This window comes from Protopterus annectens, chromosome 7.part0, assembly GCF_019279795.1.
Source record: "Protopterus annectens isolate FY-2018-M chromosome 7.part0, PAN1.0, whole genome shotgun sequence".
In the NCBI taxonomy this organism is placed as follows: domain Eukaryota; kingdom Metazoa; phylum Chordata; order Ceratodontiformes; family Protopteridae; genus Protopterus; species Protopterus annectens.
In genome coordinates, this window is record NC_056739.1 from 1421029033 (window position 1) to 1421052289 (window position 23257).

The 23257-nt window shown below is 40.5% G+C and overlaps 1 protein-coding gene across 1 annotated transcript in view; it reads right to left on the reverse strand.

Moving 5' to 3' along the window:
- The window catches only part of LOC122807067 (contactin-3-like), a 2190808-nt gene that overhangs the window by 832053 nt on the left and 1335498 nt on the right, over nt 1–23257 (reverse strand). The window contains exon 7 of the mRNA XM_044077995.1: nt 11735–11837. Within this exon, the coding sequence (XP_043933930.1) occupies nt 11735–11837 (103 nt within the window). The remainder of the gene's footprint in view (nt 1–11734; nt 11838–23257) is intronic.

Genomic DNA, 23257 nt, shown 5'->3' on the forward strand with positions numbered 1-23257 from the left:
TGTTGCATGGGGCAACTGTTTGAGGCCAGTAGTCCTCTTGTTGGTCTTTCCAGCTGCTACAGGTGCTTAGTCGGATTAATCGCATGTGTGTTGTGGTACTTTCTGATGGTCTGATGACTGATGAGTAGAGGGAACCTCCTTTGACCTACATGCAAAAACCTTGGCAGTTTGTGGGAACACATGACATGATTGTCTGACCACTTTGTGAATGTGTTTCTGGAAGTAGAGATAACTATCCATGTGTCCATAGATCCCTTATTATCACCTCCATATTTAAGGTGTTGGCACCTATGTGGTATTTGTATGACTGTAGCTCGAGGCCATAATTTTGAAACCACATCTGTCTGACTGAGTCCCTTTTTAGGGATGTCTCTGTTGTCCCAAACATCGATTATGACGTCTGTTTTGCAGTCATCCACAAACTTTGCTAAACATAGCCCTTGTGTGTTTGACTGTATTTCTGAAACTATACACCAGACAGGTGGGGTCCCAGGCCTGAACCATGGGGGACAGCAAATGTCACCAGCTTGAACAGTTGATCACAATTCTTACCTTAATAGGCTTATAAGACAATAGTTCCCATGGTCTGTTATGCACCACCATTTGTGGAGTGTGCCAAATGTTGGTGTAACACATTCAACAGTTTCTTAACCTGTACAGAGGGTGAGGCTCAACAGACTGTTCAGGTGCAGGGTCTGTTTGTTCTGGAGTTCACTTATGACACAGCTATGGAAACAATGTATTCTCATAGATGCCATGTTTTCAGGTTTGGAAGGAGCTGTTTACCCATTCTATATGTGATATCTGTGCTTTTACAATCTGCAGGTATGATGATAGGGCCTTTTGTCAGCGAGAGGGGAGTATGTATGTATGTATGAGCCTGTCTGACAGGATGTTGGCAATATCAGTCATTTACAGTTTGCACTGACTCAGGACATATATGACTGTACATTGCTATTTATGACATAGCAGAAGGAAGCATCATGGTTCTCTATGGACTCCTTCACAGATTATTTTGCCAGAACATGGATTGGATAATGTTTGGAGTGCACATTGTTTATTCATGATACTGATTGCAGGTTTATCTATTTTCTTTGCTTTTTCACTTTCTGTGAACAGCTTAAGTACTTGTGGTACATAGCTTGATTATGACAGGGTTCCAATATATTATATGTGTCTGTTTTCATATAACTGTGTGCACAAGGCAGAATTGGTGAATAGTGACAGGTTTCTGGGGTATAACATATGCAACTGCCAGATATGTGTGGACCACTGCTGTACTCAGACATGGCCTAAGTGTGTGAGCATGCCCAGTATGACCTTTCAGCATGTTGTTGCCTGACATTTGCTTCATTTATTTGTGTGTGAGCATGCCCAGTATGACCTTTCAGTATGTTGCTGACTGACATTTGCTAAATTTGTTGAGGTGTGTTAGCATGCCCAGTGTGGAGATATATACTATACGTGTGTGAAAAATCATGTTGGTTTCTACTTCAGGGCTCACCTTTGTGCTGTACATCGACAGGAAGCACGCTGTGCCTGCAGGGCTTCCATGAGTCACTTTGCATAGACTTATCAACATTTCAACATACAGGGGGACAGCTATTATTTGTACATTTCTACCCGGGGGGGCACACCTGATTTTTACTGTGGGTGTACATAGGATGAGGGGTTCACCTGACATTTATACACATTTGCTAGGCCTGCACTGCTATGTCAGGTACTCCATTTAAGTCTGTACTGTTGCCTATCATACTGGCTTGAGGCATACTACTGTACTACAGATCTTAGCTTCCAATTTCACGTATATTAGTTTGTGACTTCATAGCCTACCCAACTCACATCACACTGCCTGGCCTGCTGTTATCTGTCTGCATAGGCAATTGTGCTTAAATATGCTAAATAGTGGTAAAATGTGCTTAGCACTGCTTTATACTGCTTAAAATAGGGCAATCATGCCTCAGGTGGTGCTGCAGGGCTGCCTATGTCGGGTGCACATAGTACACTCCCTATACATGTTTGAAAACAGGTAATGTCAAGTTAGGCATCCCTTTTATTGTATGTGCGAGTCACAGAGAGGTGTCATTTCCAGGGTTCCTACTGATTCAGTGTATGTGTTATGCGTTGCCCCTTTGCCAAGGCCAGGGCATACTGGACATGCCTACTTCTGCCTACTGGGGCAGGCTCAGGATGTTCCTCCTCTGAGTCACACTGTGCCTGTGCAGACCTTGGCAATGGTGGGGGGCTGTTTGGCCCTGCCCCATGCTGTTCCTGCTGCAGCTGTTTTCACAGGATCATATTGTGTAGCATGGCACATACCATGACAATTTGGGTACATGTAGTTGGTGAGTACTGCAAGGCTCCACCAGATGTGTCCAGGCACCGGAACCATGATTTGAGCATCCCAAACACAATCTCAATAATATTTCTTGTTTGTGCGTGTGCCTCATTATGGTGTTCTTATTTGGGTGTGTTTGCATTTCTGATTAGTGTCATCAGCTACTGCTCCAGTACATATCCAGCATCCCACACTAGGTGACCATCAGGGATGTCCCCATTGGCAAATCCCTGGTACAGCTGCGTCAGATGCCAGATGTGGGAATCGTGATAACTTCCAGGGCAGCCAGCACACACTATCATTATTATGCCTTGGGCATCACACACGACCTGGCAGTTGATGGAGGGGAAGCCCTTGCGGTTGATGTAGACCCTACCCTGCTCACCGGGTGGTGCTTTGATGTGTATGTGCATGCAGTCTATTGCACCCACTACCTCAGGGTATTCTGCTATTTGGTGGAATAGATGCATATTGCTGGCCAATGCCTCACTGGAAATGGGGAAATATACGTGCTCACCGATATGTGCTGACATGGCATCCAGGAACTGGTGCAGTACCCTGGATGCTGATGTCTGTGAAACCCCCATCATATCACCAGTTGGTCTCTGGAAGGTACCTGTAGCTAGTATTTGTAGGCCAACATATACCTTGGTATCCACTGGGATGGGTTCCCCTCTGTTTGTTCTGTGTGTGAGTTGTGGCCGGCACAGCTCAACAATTTGCTGCAGGAGGTCTCTGTCCACTCTATAGTGCTCCACTATCTCCAGCTCATGTAGCCCCTAGTACGTTACCCTGTGTCTGTATACTCTTCTCTGTCTCCTCACTGTGGGTTGCTCTGCAGCATTCACAACATCACCACCCTCAGCACCTTGCACATGTTGGTTTATGATAGCAATAGCAGCCCCTAACATTTTGTCTGACTTAAGCTTTTTAAGGTTTCACTCTTTGTATACTGCAGTGTTGCAGAGTTCTTGGGAAAAAACAGGGTAGACTGCTGTTTGCAGAGTTTAAAGTGCTGGGCTGGGCTGGGCTAGTCTACTGCCTGTGTAATTGGCTGATTCTGATATATTTCACCTGGTAGCTCTGCTAGTTCTCCTTGGTTATCTTCCTACTACTTCTTTTCCTTCCTTTTTCCCTTTCTGTTTCCACAAGGGGCAGCACCACACAAACAAGCACACATGCACGCACACACACGCGGACACACTGTGTGCCTGTTTGCAAGAAATTTCACATATATCCACAGCGTATACCTTTGGTTTCTTGTTTTCAGCTAGGACAACTGTAGACATGCCTCTGGCAATCCTGAGCAACTCAGGGCAAACACAAGCCACTGTGCACCAATCAGCTTACAGTCTTTCAGACATACCCCCTCATGATGTCACCTATCTTCTACTCTACTACTCCCCTACTCCTACATTTACACTCTAGGGACATGGCTCACATGCCGGAGAAAATTGGGATTCACTATCCTTATCCTCATTTGCATAGGATTGCCTACTAATGCTTGGTTACATCTCTCACACTGAGCTTCCCCCCCCCCCCTTAACAACCACTACTCAGTGGCCATGTTGTTTTCAGCCTGCACGGCAGAACAAGCTTTTTAGTGAAAATGCCCATTTGTGGCTATTTTTCTCTTTTTTTATTTTATTTAAAGCGCAGCACGTTTGCTCACCGCTGCGCTACGCTTAAACATCAGTGATTGGGGAAATAAAAAACTGGATTTTAAGAATTTACAAGATTTGCAAATGCCAGTGGCCTTATATTTGGCTATTGGCATGCTTCCTCCACTAGATGCATCCTTTATTTGGTGCTGTCATAGCTCCGTTTAGCTATTTGCAGAACAGTACTCCGTTACCAATGGAGTACATTTCTGCATATGACACTACTCTTACACGGACAGGTTCGTGTTTCCCGGATTGCAAATTTACTTCATTTGCATAGCTTTCAGCAGCAAATGAGGTAATTTGCATACCATAACACTGTCAGTGCAAGAGTAGCTTTAGAAGCTCTCATGCATGCCCCCGCCGGCTATTGCTGAATCGCTCGGCAGACATATTGCCTATCTGCCGTCTTACACTACTCTTACACTCCGTGCAAGCCTTCGTGAATCTGGCCCACTGTGTTTACTGTGACTTATAAAATTCAGTTTAAGACCTAGAACCTAAAGAATACAACCACTATAAAAACAGTTTGTGCTGAAGAGTGTGCCATTTATACTTCTTTCATAACCCCTATGGTTCCAGAGATATGAACATTTGTTTGAAATATGTTGTCATAATTTTATTTCATCAAAAGGCTTAGGCTCCACCCATTGGAAGTTACAGTGCAAACTTCCTGAGCTCTACTGGAGTGAATGAGTTAAACATCATAGAAATGGAATCCTCATAACTTCAGATAACAGGTGATCTTGAAAAGGTGAAAAGTCATACATTTAGAAAGCTATATTCTAGGAATGATCTACAGTGTGTGGGAGGTATAAACAGCATTAAAATACGAAGCATCATTAGTAAAATTACAGTTTCAAACCATGAAAGATATACATCTGTGCTAACAATATACATGGAATATCATCTGACAAGAACAAGACTGCATTTACTAAAAAAGTAGAAAGGAATAAAAAGGAATAACATGCCAAAAGTGTATTCACTCTTGTAAATGTGAGGTAAAAATGCATAAAACATAAATAATAAGAATAATTAGGTCAAGGCATATTAACGATACCCAACACAGGGGGTGTGAGTTGTATAGCATTTACCTATTAGACCACTCAGGTTTATCACCTTTCTTCAAACTCCAGCACCTGTAGACTAATAATGGACAGCTCATAACCCCAGCACTTGTCATTGTTTAATTAAGGAATGCCAAGGCTATGCCACTTAAAGATCAGAATGAAGTTAAAGGAGGTGATGTATGTACTGCATCTACAATTTTAGCACAGTTAAGTCTTTTAATTTTAACACTCACACTACAAAGTAGAAAGTACAAAAGTTTATTTTCTGTACCTTCTTAACCTACATGACAGCTTTAAGTCACGTAATTAACACCGATTTTGCTTTCCATTCTTATTCATTGGTGAACCTTCTGTGTTACACAAGTTGGACTGTATACATACTTTGATCAACAAGAAGTGATCCCATTTCATATCATGAGGTGCATAATTTCAATATTACACTGAAATTTCTTCTTCTTAGAGTTTCCATTCACTAATGCAACTTCCAATGTTTAATAAGTTGCAGTGTTTTGCATTCAAACCTATGTAAGTCAATTATTTTGTCTAACACATTATTAATTGAATGTCTTTAAGCCCTTTCTGCACTTAGTTCTCTGTGGGTGGGAGATTTCCTTTAAACATAATATAACTTTGAGTTTTAACCCCAGAAATAAGTAAATGATCTTAAATATCAGCTTATATTTTTCACTTTATGAATCCTTTGTTAAGGCATTTAAAGCCAGAATCCAGCCTTCCCAGAACTATTGCAGTATGTTACCACTTGACAAGCTGGAAGTTTGTTTTTGCATTAAGATTAGGTAAGCTATGCTGCATAAATTTTCATCTCACCCCTCCTCTATAACAAAGAATCCTCTGAATTCATTAAAACATATTTCCAAAGTCCATTAAAACATATTTCCAAACTATTTCGTATACACAGAGAACTCAACATCCCAGAGAAGATCATCCCTCCTTTGGAAATGACTTCTACTTGTCATTTTTTCAAATAACAGAATTAATTTGCTTGGCTTACATTGCAGTTCCCCTGAGTTATATAAAGTTACAAAGAACCTACAAACTAACAATGAGCTAAATAGATAGACAGGTAAACAGATACAATATGCATTAGTATGTGTGAACTTTTTATCCTTTCATTGTACCTTATTTGGAATATTTTGCACTCGCCCTAATGTTATAGACATCAGGCATGTTTATAAGCTATATTTTTCTAAAGTATGGCCAAACAATCCACTTATGCTGTACTGGCTAGATCAGAAAGAGGGTGAAACATGGGTGAAGTGTCTACAGCTAGTGCAATTTGGCTTTATTGGCTTTATTGGCCTGAATGCACCAGCACAGATATAAAAAAGGGAAAGAAAAAAGTCAAGGGCATTCAGAAGCCATTCAGAAGCCATGTAGCTGAAAAGCTGGTTTGTCCTTAAGGGGCAATTTGCATACATATCCGATGGACCTAACCTGGACCGAAACACTAAAGGCAGAGGTGTGTCCATGTTCACCTCCAGGCTAGTTGCTCAGCATAATGCATCCAAGATTATCCAAGTGCAACTAACTCTGGGCAAGACTGCAATTCAAATTGTAGCTTGCTACAGATCCCCCACCATGCCCTAGGATTCCCACTCCTCATTTCTTGATACACTGGAAAATATTAGGGTACAAACCAACACCCTAATAATGGATGATTTCAACTACCCCACCATTGACTGGAGAAACTACTTATGTTCCAACTCTTTTGCTCAACGTTTTCTGGAATTCATAAATTCCAATGCCTTGGATCAACTTATCCACCACCCCACCAGGTGCAGCAATATCCTGGACCTGGTCATTGCCAACACGGGTGACCAGTGTTCCACACCAAAGGTCAAGTCCATGTTGGTCAGATCCAACTACAAGCTAATCACCCCAGATGTCCACAAACCGACCCCACTCCCCACTAGGGAAACTACCATAAAAATTTCTCCAAAGCCAACTTCACGCTTCTTACTAATTACTACAGCACTCAGCCTTCCTCATTACCTAGAGGAAAACAGTTTTGGTACTTACTTTCCTCACTTGCTAAGAGAAAAGCAGCTCTTGTACTCACTTACCTCACTTATCTAAAGGAAAATAGTTTTTTTTAATCAGGCATGTCCAAGGGTCAGCTCCCAGTGTTCTCTCCTGTCTATTGATGAATCTGGGCATCTTGGGGCAATGTAGAAATTGCCTCGTACACAGACAACAATCTCTTCCTACCTTCCGACACTACAACCTGTGAGAGATGCACTTATCTAGCCAAACTGGAGGTAAGGGTCTCTTCAATCAAGACTGAACTTGACAGTCAAGAGGAGAAGGTAAACACTTGCACTACACCACACTCATCACATAGTCTCACTAAATCTACACCACCAAAATCCACACATAGAAACACAAGAACATGCACAGAGGCTCTCAATAATAATCTGCTCAAGCAACAGAGACCTCCAAAGCAGAAATGTAAGCAATCTCCACCCCCCCAACACAACTCAAATGACACATAGCCCACAGACTCAGTGTGCCACTCAACCACAGCCAATAAGGCAAAATAATGTACCCAACACACTAGTCATAGGTAACTCTATAGTCAGGCACACTGATGTCCCACTCACCAGGCTAAATAAGGAGAAGGTTACTGTCAGCCGCCTGTCGGGTGCCAGGATCTGCCACATAACCCACGCACTCAGGTCACTCCACAACAAGTACAAATATGACTCTGTCATTGTCCATGTTGGTGTGAATGACCTGAGACGTACCTCCCTTGACTACATGAAAAGAGACATGGAAGAGCTCTCCAATCTTGTAGGCCAGGCAGGTATGACCTTAGCCCTGAGTAGCATTCTGCCATCACCCAGAATGATGCTGCAGTACAAGAACAAAATGATTGACTTCAACAATTGGCTAAGCTTCTGGTGCCATTCTAAAGTGATCCAGTATCTGCCTGCCTGGGATGACATGGTCGACAGACCATGATGCTTTGCCAGAGATGGCCTGCACCTGTCACCCCTGGGATTCCGGATACTGGCTAAGGTTCTTGCCACCCCTATAGTGCCTTTTTTAGTCAAGGTTCAAATGACAAATTCACCACCATAACAGGAACAGGCAAGCAAAAACTGAGGGTGATGCTACTCAATGCTAGAAGTCTAAATCTCAAAATGCACTCACTCGAGGCACTCCTTAAAATGGAGAACATCGATATCTGCGCAGTAACTGAGACCTGGTTCAAGGCTCCAGAGAGCACCCCTGCACTACCAGGCTATAACTCATGCCAAACTTTTCGGCCATGTAACCTGGACCGGAACACCAAAGGTGGAGGTGTGTCCATATTCATTAAGGATATCCACACCTCCAGGCTAGTTGCTCAGCATAATGCAGCCGAGGTTATCCAAGTGCAACTAACTCTGGGCAAAACTGCAATCCAAATTGTAGCTTGCTACATATCACCCACCATGCCCCAGGATTCCCACTCCTCTTTTCTTGATGTATTGGAAAATATTAGGGTTCAACCAAACACCCTAATAATGGGCGATTTCAACTACCCCACCATTAACTGAGAAAACTACTCATGTACCAACTCCTTCGCGCAACCCTTTCTGGAATTCATAAACTCCAATGCCCTGGATCAACTTATCCACACCCCCACCAGGGGCAACAATATCCTAGATCTAGTCATTACCAACATGAGTGACCGGTGTTCCACACCTGAAGTCAACGCCTCATTGGTCCGATCCGACCATAAGCTAATTACCCTAGATATCCACATCCTGCCCCCACCCCCCATTAAGGAAACCATGGTAAAAAATTTCTCCAAAGCCAACTTCATGCTTCTTAAGACAGAAGTGGCAAACTTCATGGCGCCCACGCAGATGGACAATACAGTTACGACTACTGAATCCTACACAATTGCACTTTATAAGCACTTACATGAGTGCATGGATCATGCTATCCCAAACAGAACCAAGATGCTATCCTCCAAAAAAGGAAGTCAATCTGGTGTTCCCCTGCCATAAACAAACTGTACAACAGAAGGAAGAAACTGTTGCAAAAGAGAGTAAAATCCCACAAGTGGAGGAGCTCCCTGGTCAGCTTCAGTAAGAAGCTGTGATCCCTGATAAAATCCTCCAAAGCTAGTTACAAAAACAAAATTGCCACTGATTCTAAAGGCAACCACAAAGCATTCTATAGCTATGTCAAGAATCTCAATGGCAACACTCAGATCTGCTCTGAGTTACAGCACAATGGCACTAAATATACAGACCCAATTGATATTGCCAACATCCTGGAAGATAGGTTCAGTGCTAACTTTACCCCCCTCTCACCCCCTAAAGAACCCATTTCTATACCGGAAGAATGCAAAGTTCCTGTAATCACGGCTGCACAGGTAAAAACCACACTCTCCAAAGCCAAGAACACAGCATCCATGGGAACAGACAACATCCCAGGCTGCATTCTACATGAACTACAGAATGAACTGGCACCCCACCTAAGTACCATGTTCAATCATAGCCTCACCTCAGGCTTTGTGCCTGCTGAATGGCGCACAGCAATGGTTATCCCACTCCACAAGGGGGGAGCCACCACAGACCCCGGGAACTACCACCCCATTAGCCTGACAAGCCTGGTCTGTAAGGCCATGGAACACATCATCATGGAACTTATAAACAAAGACAATGGTAATCTCCAAACTCTGGACCCCACCCAGTTCAGGTTTGTAAAATGCAGATCATGCCTCCTAAACCTGATAGACTTATTTGAAGCAGTCACCAAAGCCGTAGACAAGGGTAAGGTGGTTCACACAGCCTATCTAGATCTTGCCAAGGCTTTCAACACCATCCCCCACTCTGGAATTATAGATAAACTCACTAAACTAGGTATAAATCCCTATGTCACAAGATGGGTTGCCAACTGACTCACTGACAGAACCCACACTGTGAAAGTAGCAGACTCTAAATCCGACTTCAGACCAGTGACAAGTGGTGTACCACAGGTTTCAGTCCTGGGTCCTCTCCTGTTTGGTATATACTTCTCTGAAGTACAGGCTAACACAGAAGGTCTTTGGCTAACGAAGTTCGCAGATGACTGCAAACCAGGAGCCATAATCAAAACTCCTAACGATGTGGGCATACTACAAAAGGGCCTCACTGAGACAGATGCCTGGTGTCAAAGCCATGGTCTCAAGTTCAATGCCAAAAAGTGCATTGTTATCCCCTTTGGTAAAAACTCTGTACCCATGAACTACAACATAGGTGGTAGTCTACTTAACACCAAAATTGTGATAAGAGACCTTGGGATACAGGTGGACAGTAGTCTCTCCTTTGATAATCACATCTCCACAGTAGTCAGGAAATCCTTCTACATGGCACACTTCATCACAAAAGGTTTCTCATCCAGGAAAAAAGCGGTCACTGTTCCCCTCTACTCGTCACTCATTAGACCTCTTATAGAGTACAATGCCCCTTTTGGTAAGTACCTCACAAGACATCTACAACAACTGGAAAGGCCGCAGAAATACCTCACAAAGATGATTACTGGCCCCAAACAGATGCCCTATGCAGACCGTCTGAAAAAACTCCAGCTTTACTCCATCACATATTGCCTACTCAGAGGCGATCTTTGCCTAACATACAAAGCTATGTCAAACCCAAAGCTGTTGGACATGCTCCACTTAAAGAAATCCCAATCCCTCTGAGCTACACGCTCTAGGGACCTAAACCTGGTCACCACAATAAACAGACCATGCTGGAGGGATAGATTCCTTTCCCAGAGACTCCCCATACTCTGAAACAAACTACCTATCTATATCAAACAAAGCTCCTCATTAGCACTCTTCAAGAGAAATCTTGATAACTGGATGGGAAATAGGAAATTCACCCCGGGGATCACTTCTGTGGCTTTGCTCGACAGTGTCACAAGAAAATAATTTTCTTGGAAGCCAGGGTACCTTTTTGGCTAGGCTTTTATAGGCCCTAGGGCCAATAGCCTAGTACCTACCTATGAACCTATGAACCTCTGCTACAGGAGGTTTATGGTATTACACACTGAAGATTATCTTTGCTGGGTCTTTCTTATAGTTTTCACTATGTAGTCTGTGTGACCATTTTACCCTTTGGTTTGTTTTATATACATACATATATATATATGTGTGTGTGTGTGTGTGTGTGTGTGTGTGTGTGTGTGTGTGTGTGTGTGTGTGTGTGTGTGTGTACATATCTCTCTCTCTCTCTCTATATATATATATATATATATATATATATATATATATATATATACACATATATATACATATGAATGCATGTGTGTAGACACATACACATGCGTTTCACAAGGTGAAACAGCAGGCTTACAGGTGTACAGTGACAGCCCATCATGGTGAGGATTGTCATCATGTTATGCATGTTGTAGGACTATCTCTGAGCAGGAAATAGTTTACACCTCGCAGTAACTATCACTAAATAGGAAACCTTTCTGAACTGGTCTCGGTATAAATATGTTAATAAAGCTTGGTTTTGTAGAGACAGAAATAAAAGATTAGTAAAATGCATCAAAATGTATACAGTGCCACTTTAGCATTTCTTAATCTGCTATTCAGTAGCTGAGGATAGTAGCAAAAATATAAAGTGATAGCACTTCAGACTAATAAAATGCATTATACTTACTTTCCTAAGGCAAAGCACTCCAACTTCAAAGTGGACCCTTTAGCAGCTGGAACAGTTTCTGGAAACTGAACTTCTATTTTAGGTTCGTATTCACCCATTATACCTAGAAGTGTAAAGCATTTTGATATTATGTAATCTTGCGCAAGCAAATAAATTTTACACTGGGCATTTTGATTTTAAAAATAATCAAAATTCCAACTAAGTTAACAGTTTTTTACTGCTCATTTCCTTGAACAGTGCTTCATATTTATGAAATGCACTGCCTTCTGGCACATGTTCTGGGCTCACATGTGCTTTTCACAAAATAATACATAACAGACGAAAGAAATGCTGCTGAAACGTTAATTACTCAGTGTGAAAATACTTGCCCAAAAGCGATCTTACATGAGCAGCAGTTCAAGGGCTTTGTGTGATAATGCATTCATAGCTCTTAACAAACAGGTGTAGCAGGGATAAAAGAAATTCAGAATAGTAGGTGTGCTCTGTGAATGGTAAACAATGGATGCTCTTTGCGAAATAATGTAATTAGTTAAGTTTATCTGTAACAATACAGAGCAGTGCAGTTTCATATTCTTATCTGCATCAATAAATCAAACATTGGCTCTACTAAATGTGTTTAATGTATGTGCTGGATGCCTGAAGTACTTAAAATGCAAATTAGAATATATTTGTTTTTTTTTTTTTCACTCACAGAGGTACATCATATAATGTAAAATATATCAAGATTAACTTTATTTCATCTCTTACTGAACCACGCTGTTTAATTTTCACTCAGAATACATATACTGATTTGCCATGAAATATGGCATACAATGTTATAAAACACATGAAATTCAAATATAGAAAGAGTGATTAGAGACCATGCACAAAAGTATTTGCTTAGAATCCTACAGTTTCAAATGTGACAGTAATGATAAGCAAATTGTCAGTATTGTCTGGGTACTGGTACTCACACTTAATGGTGACTAAAATACCCAGGCCAATACCAGCTGAGACATCTATAATAGGTATAAATAATACACATGCAGAATGCCTGCTTAAACAGATAGCCTCAGATACTGGAGACCATGGGACTAGCAAAAGGGCTGCAGTGCACAGCATGACAAAATTGATGCATATTATAGAAATGGACAACCAATAGCTGCACTATACAGTGCAACATGTTGGCTTACAGAGTTGGGAAGCTTTTAATGTGTGCCCATGCTGCCTACAGATCGCAACAATGAACATGAGGTGCGGGATGTTGTTTGATTTCTTCTCCTGTTAATTGTCTACAGACTGAGAGACGAAGACTATATGTTGTGAATGAGTGGATAAGTGCCACACATAGTCACACCTCCCTGACAACAGTACAGAATGCTGTGAGTTAAGACTTGTACACTCAAACAGAAGACTGTTCATACGTTCATAGGTGTACACTAGGTGAATGACCACTAGGACCTTTATAAGCCTAGCCAAGCAAACCAAATGTATCCCACAAATTATATGTTTTAGACATTTTATATAGGGGGTGATTGTAGGTTACAACATGGTTTTACTGATGATCTCTGTCCATCAGAGATGTGGGTACCAAACCAGGGCTGAATTTTTGATTTCCCATCCAATTGTCCAAGTTATGCTTAAATAGGGTTAGGGAGGGACTCTGTTTCACATGTAAGGGAAACCTGTTCCAGACAAAAGGAATTCTCTGTGATACATATATGCCTCTCCAACATGTCCTGTTTATATTGAATCCAAAACGTACTACTGAGGTATGGCTCCAGAGTCAAAGAAAACAAAGTATATAAAAGCTCTCCACAGTACTGCCTTTATTCAAGCGCAAGCGCTTTCACACATAGCTTCATCAGGTGCATACAATACAATAGAAAACACACCCTTAAATACCAACAGAACAAAACACATGACCTTAGCTTATACATGTTTAAAGACATAGCAGTCTTATTAAATACAATTCGCTATCTAATAAAACATTTATTAAAAATACAGTAAATATTCTAATGTGTACTATATTGTGTAAAAATAAAAACTGTATTTTTAATAAATGTTTTATTAGACAGCGAATCATGTGTTTTGTTCTGTTGGTATTTAAGGGTGTTTTCTATTGTATTGTATGAATGAAATGAAGCTATGTGTGAAAGCGCTTGTGCTTGAATAAAGGCAGTACTGTGGAGAGCTTTTATATACTTCATTTTCTTTGACTCTGGAGCCATACCCCAATAGTACTTTTTGGATTTGTTTGTCGTTTGCTTTTTTCTGCTGGGGTGTCTGCAGTTTCGTGGGTTTTGTTTTTGAATTTATTGACTTTTGTATTTCACCCATGAACGCTGACTCTATGGCTGATAATATAGAGCAAGTTGAAGAGGTTGAGTTGGATTATACACCACAGGTGAATACAATTCTATCACTTAATGGCAATGGCCATGTAGACTCTTTTTTGGCGAAAGTAAGTGAGAACACTAATCCTCTGTTGGGGAAGGACTTTGCTGTTAATGCAGATGATGGTATAGACTTGGACTATTTAACGCTAAGAACAGATTTATTGTCACTGGAAAGGGACATGTGTAAACTAGCGTGCTCTCAGTATGAGAAGTTACATCTAGAGGTATGCTTGGCAGAAAAGTTAATACCGAGAGGTTTGAGAATTTTAAAGATGCCGGCACAAACAGACTGTGAACTGGAGTTGCTGAGTGAATGGCAAAAATTGAATATTGCTACCAGTTTGAACTATTTAAAGTTGCTACTATCTGCAGCAGAGAGAAGAGCATTGGCATTGACATCAGTTACCAAAGATAAGTATATCAAGTTGTGTTGTGTTTACAATGGACAGACTTTTTCTAAAGTTTTGGCTGACACTATTGATAATGTTGCTGCATACAAGCGCAAACTTTTGCAGAATAAGTTAAAAAAGCTCAAAAGAGACCGCAATGATTTTTCATTGGGTCAAGTCTTCTCTTGGCCACGTGATAACTAAGATATTGAGGCAATGATGCATTACGCAGTTCTATTCAAAGTGAAGATGTGACGCCAGCAGCACTTTCGCAAGTTCCTAGTACTTGTCTGCGACGTGATACCGAAGATGTAAGAGAGTCTCTTTTGATTAATACATGCACGCGGAAAGATACTGAAGAGCTGGCCGTCCCTTTAGAGAGAGCGAATGACGCATCTACTACACCTCTTGATTCTATTAGTGGTTTGGATACAGGAGTGAGGAGGAAAGTTATTTCAACTACTGCTCAAGTCCATAGAGCCGACGAAACAAATTCAATAGTGACATTACCTAATGTGGGCAACGGAATTAATTCAGGACTTGAATATGGTTTAAATTTTCCTTTGCCCGTATTGGAACCCTCTGTGAATCCGACAGAGAGACAGAGGTATGTGAATCAATCCAGAGGCAGGAGTACTACCAGATACAAAAGGAAGTACGAAGAGGACATGAGCAATGTTTATACAATAAAGAAAGCTTTCCAGAAAGTAAATCGTTAGTTTTTAATTTATCTGAACGTTCTTTATCTGATGTAGAGATGAATGTTTTAATTAGAGGGTTGTCTTTCATACCATCCACTGATATGTGTTTGACTGATGTGATTTTTGATTTGAAAATGTTCACCAGGAATCTAACGTATATGTTTCATGGTAGGCAAAATGAAAGTACTTTTTCTTTTAGGAAACCAAGTAATTTTGTTCCCAAAGACAATGCACTGGTTAATGCTTTTGAACAAGTTTGTATTTCAGAAATTTATGATGCATTTAATAATAGGAAGTACAAAAATAAATGGTACAACCTCAGTAAAGATGAGAGTAAAGCGCTACAAAATTTAGAAAATGATGAGAGTATAGTTATAAGACCAGCGGACAAGGGTGGTCAATTAGTAGTAATTGATAGATGTCAATATGTAACATTAATGTATGAAATGTTGAGGGATGGAGAGTTTTATGAGAAAATCACCAATGGGTGCGTTGACTTTATGATTAAATCTATACATGAACAGATTGTAGGTTTGCAGACAGCAGGCCTCATTGATGAAGATTTGATGAGATATTTTTTGGTATCAAAACCTTTGATACCTATTATTCAAGGGTTACTGAAATTGCACAAGAACCCTAATAGACCGCCCATGAGACCCATAGTCGCGGGCAAAGGGTGGTGTATTGAGTCAATTTCTATTTTCCTTGAGAAAAAATTGAGACCCATGACAGATATGTTCAAACATGTACTGAGAGATACAGAGCACTTTTTACATGATTTGTTTGTCTATGTGGAAGAAACAGGAATACATGAGTGTGTGACATTAGTCACCCTAGACGTTGTTTCTCTGTTTACAGTGATCCCGAATGACAAAGGGACAAATTTTTTGAGAGAGCTACTTGTTAAAGTAGGTCTTTATAAAGCAGATGAAATATCCACCTTGCAGAAGTTAATGAGGCTTGTACTATATAATAATGTTTTTTTTATTTGATGGCCACATTTTTTGGCAGAAAAATGGTATAGCGATGGGGAGCTCATGCTCAAAATAGCTATGCCAATGCAGTGATGTTGGTTTGGGAGAATAAATACTTATTAAATGGACCTTATAGTGTCCATATATCCTTCTATAGAAGTTTGTGGATTATTGTTTTTTTGATTTGGAAAGGTACTTCTACACAGTTAGTTGATTTTGTGGACTACTTGAACAAATTCACACAGTTTTTGAAGTTTACTTTGAATTATTCAGACTTTGAGGTTCATTTTCTTGATGTGACAATCACCAAGGATAGTGTAGGGAATATTTCAACTAAGATGTATAGAAAAGACTGTAGGGTTAACAACTTATTGTCTAGGGACAGCATGCACCCACACTATGTCTTTAATAATGTGGTGCAGAATCAGTTCTATAGAGCTTCCAGGTTGAGTCCAGAGGAAGTAGAATATGAAAGGAGAATGAATATGACTGGCTTTGAATTACTTCAAAGGGGTTATGATTCTAATATGATTTTTAAGAATGAAAAAATTGTTAGACAGTTAAGGTGTACGAAAGCTAAACCCTATTTTTCTGTGAATAATGTTAGATCCCCTAAGAAAAGTGATAATAAATTGAAAGTCTGTATTCCTTATTCTAGAGATGTTAAGACCTACACTGATATTATTAACAGACATTGGGAAATTCTGGTATCAGATCCAACTATTTCAGGCATTGTAGGTTCAAGGCCCCAGTTTACCTTTAGGAATAAAAAGAACTTGAAGAGGAGACTATGAAAGTTGAGAGAGCCCTCTAGTGGCATAACCACTTATGGAACAAAACCTTGTGGTAAATGTGGATATTGTAAGTTTATAGATGATAGTCTGTTTTTTAAACACCCAGATACTGGCAAGTTATTTGACATTAGGGTGCAAGCCACTTGTGAGAGTCTCCATGTGGTGTATTTGGCTAATTGCATTGTTTGCAATCATTTCTACGTTGGAAAGACAGACCGCACCCTGAAAGAAAGAATGAGGGAGCATATATACCATATTAAGAAAGGCACTGGTACCAATGCCCTAGCGAAGCATGTTAGTAATATGGGGAATGAACATAATTTTTGTTTTAAGGTCCTGTCTAGGTTACATAAGACCATTAGGGGAGGAGACATCAGAGCTAGAACTGAAGAGGCAGAGGCTAGATGGATAGTGTCATTGAGAGCGAATTTTGGTCATGGGCTAAATGAATTTGCTCCCATGACACCAATATTATCTAAGAGAGGTTTTAATAGGTAGTTTTAGTTGCTTTTATTTTTATTTTTACACAATATAGTACACATTAGAATATTTACTGTATTTTTAATAAATGTTTTATTAGACAGCGAATTGTATTTAATAAGACTGCTATGTCTTTAAACATGTATAAGCTAAGGTCATGTGTTTTGTTCTGTTGGTATTTAAGGGTGTGTTTTCTATTGTATTGTATGCACCTGATGAAGCTATGTGTGAAAGCGCTTGTGCTTGAATAAAGGCAGTACTGTGGAGAGCTTTTATATACTTTGTTTTCTTAGACTCTGGAGCCATACCCCAGTAGTACTTTTTGGATTTGTTTGTCGTTTGCTTTTTTCTACTGGGGTGTCTGCAGTTTCGTGGGTTTTGTTTTTGAATCTATTTATATTGAAAGCAAAATTTAGGTCTTTAGATGTAGTAGTTTTGATGTTGTTTGCTTTGTGAATTTGAAAAGATTCATCAGAGCAGTGGCCCAAGGATGCCTTGTATGCCAGGCATTATCACCTCTCACTAGTCTGTTGGAGACCAAGTATAGAGATAGGGCTTTAAGGCAATCTGCATTGGACATTGTGCTTATGCGTTGAATTCTTTTTGCAAGGAACCTTTGTGGATGTTCCAGTTGCTGCATGTGTCTGGTCAGGTACATACCGAAGGGGGTCTTATACTCAGTGATGGGTCTTATGAGAGCCAAGTATAGTGGGACAATTACTTCCTTAGACATAAATGTCATGACTTACTTACAAGCTGAGCAACACAGAAGGATTTCCTTATTACCTTGGATGCACATTGGTGAAAGGCCAGGTTACTCTCTGCATGAGTTCCCAGATCCCTGAATAGTGGATCAACATTTAGGGGTGTTTTATTGAAGATATAGTTTTCTGAAATGGCCAACTTCCCAAAAGGTGCTATAATGCATTTTTTTGCATTCAGTTTTAAGCCATGGCTTTGGCGCCAGTCATTTGTCTGTGTTAACCGTCTTGTAAGATGTTAGTGTCTTAGTGGGATTCTATGGCTGCTCCCAGTTTGTAATCATCTGCAAACTTGGTCAGCCAGAGGCCTTTGACATTAGCCTTGACTTCTGAGATGTTGATGCCAAACAGGATTGGGCCCAGCACACGGCCTTGAGGGACTTCACTTGTAACTGACCTCTTACAGGAGGTGGTTTAACTTCCTGTGTCATATCTGTAAACCAGATGTCTATCCAGTGTGTTATACAGAGGTTTATGCTTGATTCTAAATGTTTGTTAAAAGTGTTAGAGTGGGGTATTGTATCAAATGTCTTAGACAGGTCAAGGTAGGCAGTATGCACTGTTTTAAGCTCATCCATTGCCTTGGTGACCTTCTCAAAGAACTCCAACAGATTCACTAGGCATCACCATCCTTTGCCAAAGCCATACTGCAATGGATCCAATGTTTGAATCTTTCCAATGTCTTTGTTGATCCTTCCTATAATAATTTTTTCCATGGCATTGCATATCAGACTGGTTAGACTAATGGGTCTGTTTCTGGGATCTGTTGATGGTCTGCCCTTATGAAGAGAGGGGATTGTTGCAGCTCTCCATTTTCATGGCACAAAGCCTGTTTTAAGATTATAGTTAAATAGTAACTCCAGTTGCCCTGACAGGTGATGTTTTAAGACTATTCAGGAGGCATCCAGGGATATAATTGGGGCCCATTTAGGCAGTGTTCTTGGCCTTAGTGAGCACAGCCAGGAAATGCTCTTTATAGCTGGAGGGGTTATGTCTGGGCGGTAGCTGGGTTGAGTGGGGGATAAAGTTGGAACTGAATTTGTCAGCCACCAGATTCACTGTAACACCTCACCTGGTGAATGTGGCACCATTAACTACCAATTCAGCACACTGCTGTATACTGCCTTTGATTTAAAAGATTCAAAAGATTCAAAAGAAACTGTCATTTAGGAAACACAAGTGCTACCTAAATGAAATTTCAATTGTTTAATCAACCTTGAAGTATGCTTGTTATTGATGTATATCAAGACAGCTCCACCTTTATTACCTGTCTGTGCAGCTACTGTTCTAAAACTTTGGAAAGCACTAAAACCTTTCACTTCTGGGGTACACTATGCAGCTTTATACCAAGTTTCAGTAATGGCACAGATGTCTACATTCTCTGTCTATAGAGTGAGGGAGTTTGAATTTTTGTTTAGGCTACTGGGACTGAGCAGTAACACCTTGAGGTTCAGTTCAGTTGATTTTGCTATGTCGGTATGTTTATTGATTTGGAATTGCCTAAAGGAGTTTCTATGGGAAGGATAAGGTTTTAGCCAGTATTCAAAAGCCTAGACAGGTGCAGCCCACTCCTGGCACAGTAACACAGTTTGTTAACCCTGTCTTCCCATGCTGACAAATATTTGATCCCCTTAGAATGGCACCAAAAACTCATCCAATCGTTAAAATCAATCAACTTTTTTTGGTATTGTGGCACCATTCCTGGTGAAGGTAATATGCTGTTCAGTGCTAGGCTAATACCAGTCTGAGACACATAGTCAGAAACCTGTAACACCTCTTTTCATATAGTCCAGGGAGGTGTGTCTCAAGTCATTTATACCTACATGGATTATGATGAAATTATACTGGTACCTGTGGTGCAGTTACTTAAGTGCATGTGGAATTTGGCATATCCTGGCTCGCAATAGGCAACTAACCATTATCTTCTCCTTGTTCGCCCTGATTATTGAAGCATCGGTATATCTTACAATGGAATCTCCTATGACTATAGTCCTGGCAAGTGTGTTTGCTTGCTCTATGGGCTTTGCATATGGGGCTCCACTGATTGTGGCTGTATGTAGCTAGAAGTATGTTGTTAGGTGTTGCTTTTGTTGAGTGTTTTTGGATTTGCTGAGGATAATCTTTGCTGATGGATGCTCTATTAGGTCTTTTTTGTTTAAGAAGATTGCATTTACATGCCTCAGTATGTGTTGGCCTATGTGCATGCTATATGTGGGGAGTGCTATGTGTGTGGTTTTGACAAATGTATGTGTGCTCTTGTGCGAGAGTTTAGCCTATGGTGACATTGTGTATGTACACCTCTTGCATGCTTTTTCAGTTACTTTAAGGATTAAGTGGTTGGCAGTAAACATGGTACAATTGCAACATTGTCAGAAGGTAACCATATTCACCGGGATGGCTGCAGAAAAATTAGGAAGTTTCATATCCATAATGTCTAGTCCCCTAATTGGTGAGCTACAAGGGTGTGTCATATGGAAAAAGCATAAGGCTATTAAAGGATTTTTTTTTTTTTGAGAGGGGGTTGAAGGCAGACTAGGCTATAAAATACTAAATATAACAGTATTGCAAGTCAATGTGCAACTAGCTGCTTTACGATTGTCAGTGTGCAAGGAATTTGCTCTATATTTACTGCTTTATAGGATACCACTTCATGGACAGTCCTAAAGGGAAAATGTGCTTCTAGATGGCTGCATCTGTACAGGGCATTGCCATGACAAGCAGCTCTGTGCAAATGTGTCAAATTTATACCAGCAATGAAAATGCAGAAAACTGTCTACTGAGCTCTCTGGCCAATAAAACAACTCCACTTAGAGCCATTTTTGTGCTTTCCAACTCAGACTGACCTGGTAGACAATTACTGCCACTAGATGAATGATCCCAATCCTCCTGAGATTGAAGCATAGTAAAAGAGTGTTGGAAGTGAAATGCTACTGCAAACAAACTTAAACTTAAAGAAAGGCAATAATTCATTTACGATAGCAGTAGTGCACTTTAAGCAGCTTATAAAAGTGTGATTACTCAGTAAAAGTACTTTGCTATGTATAAATGAGTCGAGATCCACTCAACTGTACAGAATTTACAAAGGCACTTAAAAGACGGTAAGCTGGTTAATACACCCTTCAGCTAATAAAACAACTGCATGCAGGAATCTTTACTGTGTTTCCCCAACCTAAGACCAAGCTAACACCCACTGCCACTACATGTAAAATTCCTTGTCATCTTGATGTAAATACACAGAAAAAGAGTTTTCTAGAGTGCAAAAATACACTGCTTTATCCAACAGCTAGCTAGATAATGAATTCAAAACAAGCAAATCAGTAGAGCAGACAATGAGAGGTAAAATTCACTTTTTTTCAAAATAAGATCAAGGAACGGCAAATAAACAATTTAAGATATCAACAGTAGTGTAGAAAAGGAGGAGCTTTTAAAGGTCAATTTACAGTAAGCGCAGACAGCTTAAAAATCATCAAGTTTAAAAAGAAAACCAAGGAAAGATACAGCCAGGGTTGCAAGATTTACAGCCCCCCAGGTAGGGACAAAAAAAAAAAAGAAGGTCTCTCACGGCAAGGGAATACCAAAAAAAAAAAAAAAAAAGGTCTTCACAGCAAGGAGCTTCTTGTGTTTAAAGCACTGCAGTTCCGCATTCAACACAATTAGCTCCGTGTTTAGCGATTTTTGATTGGCCCATATACCGGCATATGGGCCAATCAAAAATCGCTAAACACGGAGCTTCTCGTGTTTAATGCGGAACACAAGAAGCTCCGTGTTTAGCAATTTTTGATTGGCCCATATGCCAGGTATACGGGACAATAAAAAAAAAAAAACAAACAAAGCGGAGGCTGGCCGGGATTTAAACCGGCAGGGCGGGACTCGGGATCAGGCTGCTGATCTCAGGACAGTCCCGCCCAAATAGGGACATCTGGCAACCCTGGATACAGCGGATGGGAAAACAACCAGCAGGGAGTCACCAATAGTGCCTGTAGTTTTTGCAGGCCTTGAGTCTATCTTAGAAAATACAAGGCCACATATATACTCTGTGTATTTAACTATCACTCGAAACAAATTGACCAATAAAAAAGCATTAGAAATGTGCAGCCTAGGAAACTTAAGTGCCTATCTGCCATGGAGAACAAAAACACTAGGCCAAGCAGATTTCTCAAAACAGAAAACAAGGTGGAACAGGTAAAACAGAAAGCTGTATCAGTTTAAGCAACTTACGGACACAAAAAGACATTACTTTCCTCACCAGTGGGTAGTTTGAAAACATGTACTCCCCCCACCCACCAAAGTGAAGATGATGACTGTGTTGTGATTATGTGCAGGAATTCCCATGAGTGACATCATAGTTCTCTTGAGTAGCACAATGCATTGACTCGTCAGAAATTTTAATTTGATCACCATGGCATGCATGGAGTATACCTCCATGCAGCATTATCTGAGTATGTGTGGATATAACCGCTACAAAATCCAACCTTCCAATGCACAAAAATAAAGTGACACAATGAGTTATACAGCTCTGTGTGGACACCCGCACGAACGGAACTTGTACAACTATTCTTACCATTAACAGCAAGATGTCACAGAGTGTCATGAAAATCTTTGTGAGCATACATAGTTTGCCTACTGCATGCTGACGCTGAAGGTCATGCTATGAAGCAGACAAGGGCCGCCTTCTTAGCATAAATGACCTTGGTCCTTTTTCTTCATCAGAAAATACTCCAGTGGTAGGATATGATGGCACGATGTTGCCATGCATGTACAGTCAGTAGATAAGGTGCATGCCAATAATCTTGCTGGTTATTGTAAGTGGTGAGCAAATCCTTTAAGGTGATGCAAATTTCTTTGCAACCCACAGGATATGGCCCCAGATGCAGCTTTGTTGACCTTTAAGACAGTAAAGATGACCTGTTTACTTGATGACATGCACTCCCACAGTGGTCATCCAGCAGGCTACTACACATCTACCTCCATGGGTTCAAATGCAGTATCCACCAAAGTGAACCTTAGCTAGTAACAGAAAGCATGTTTATTTGAAGTCATGCAAAT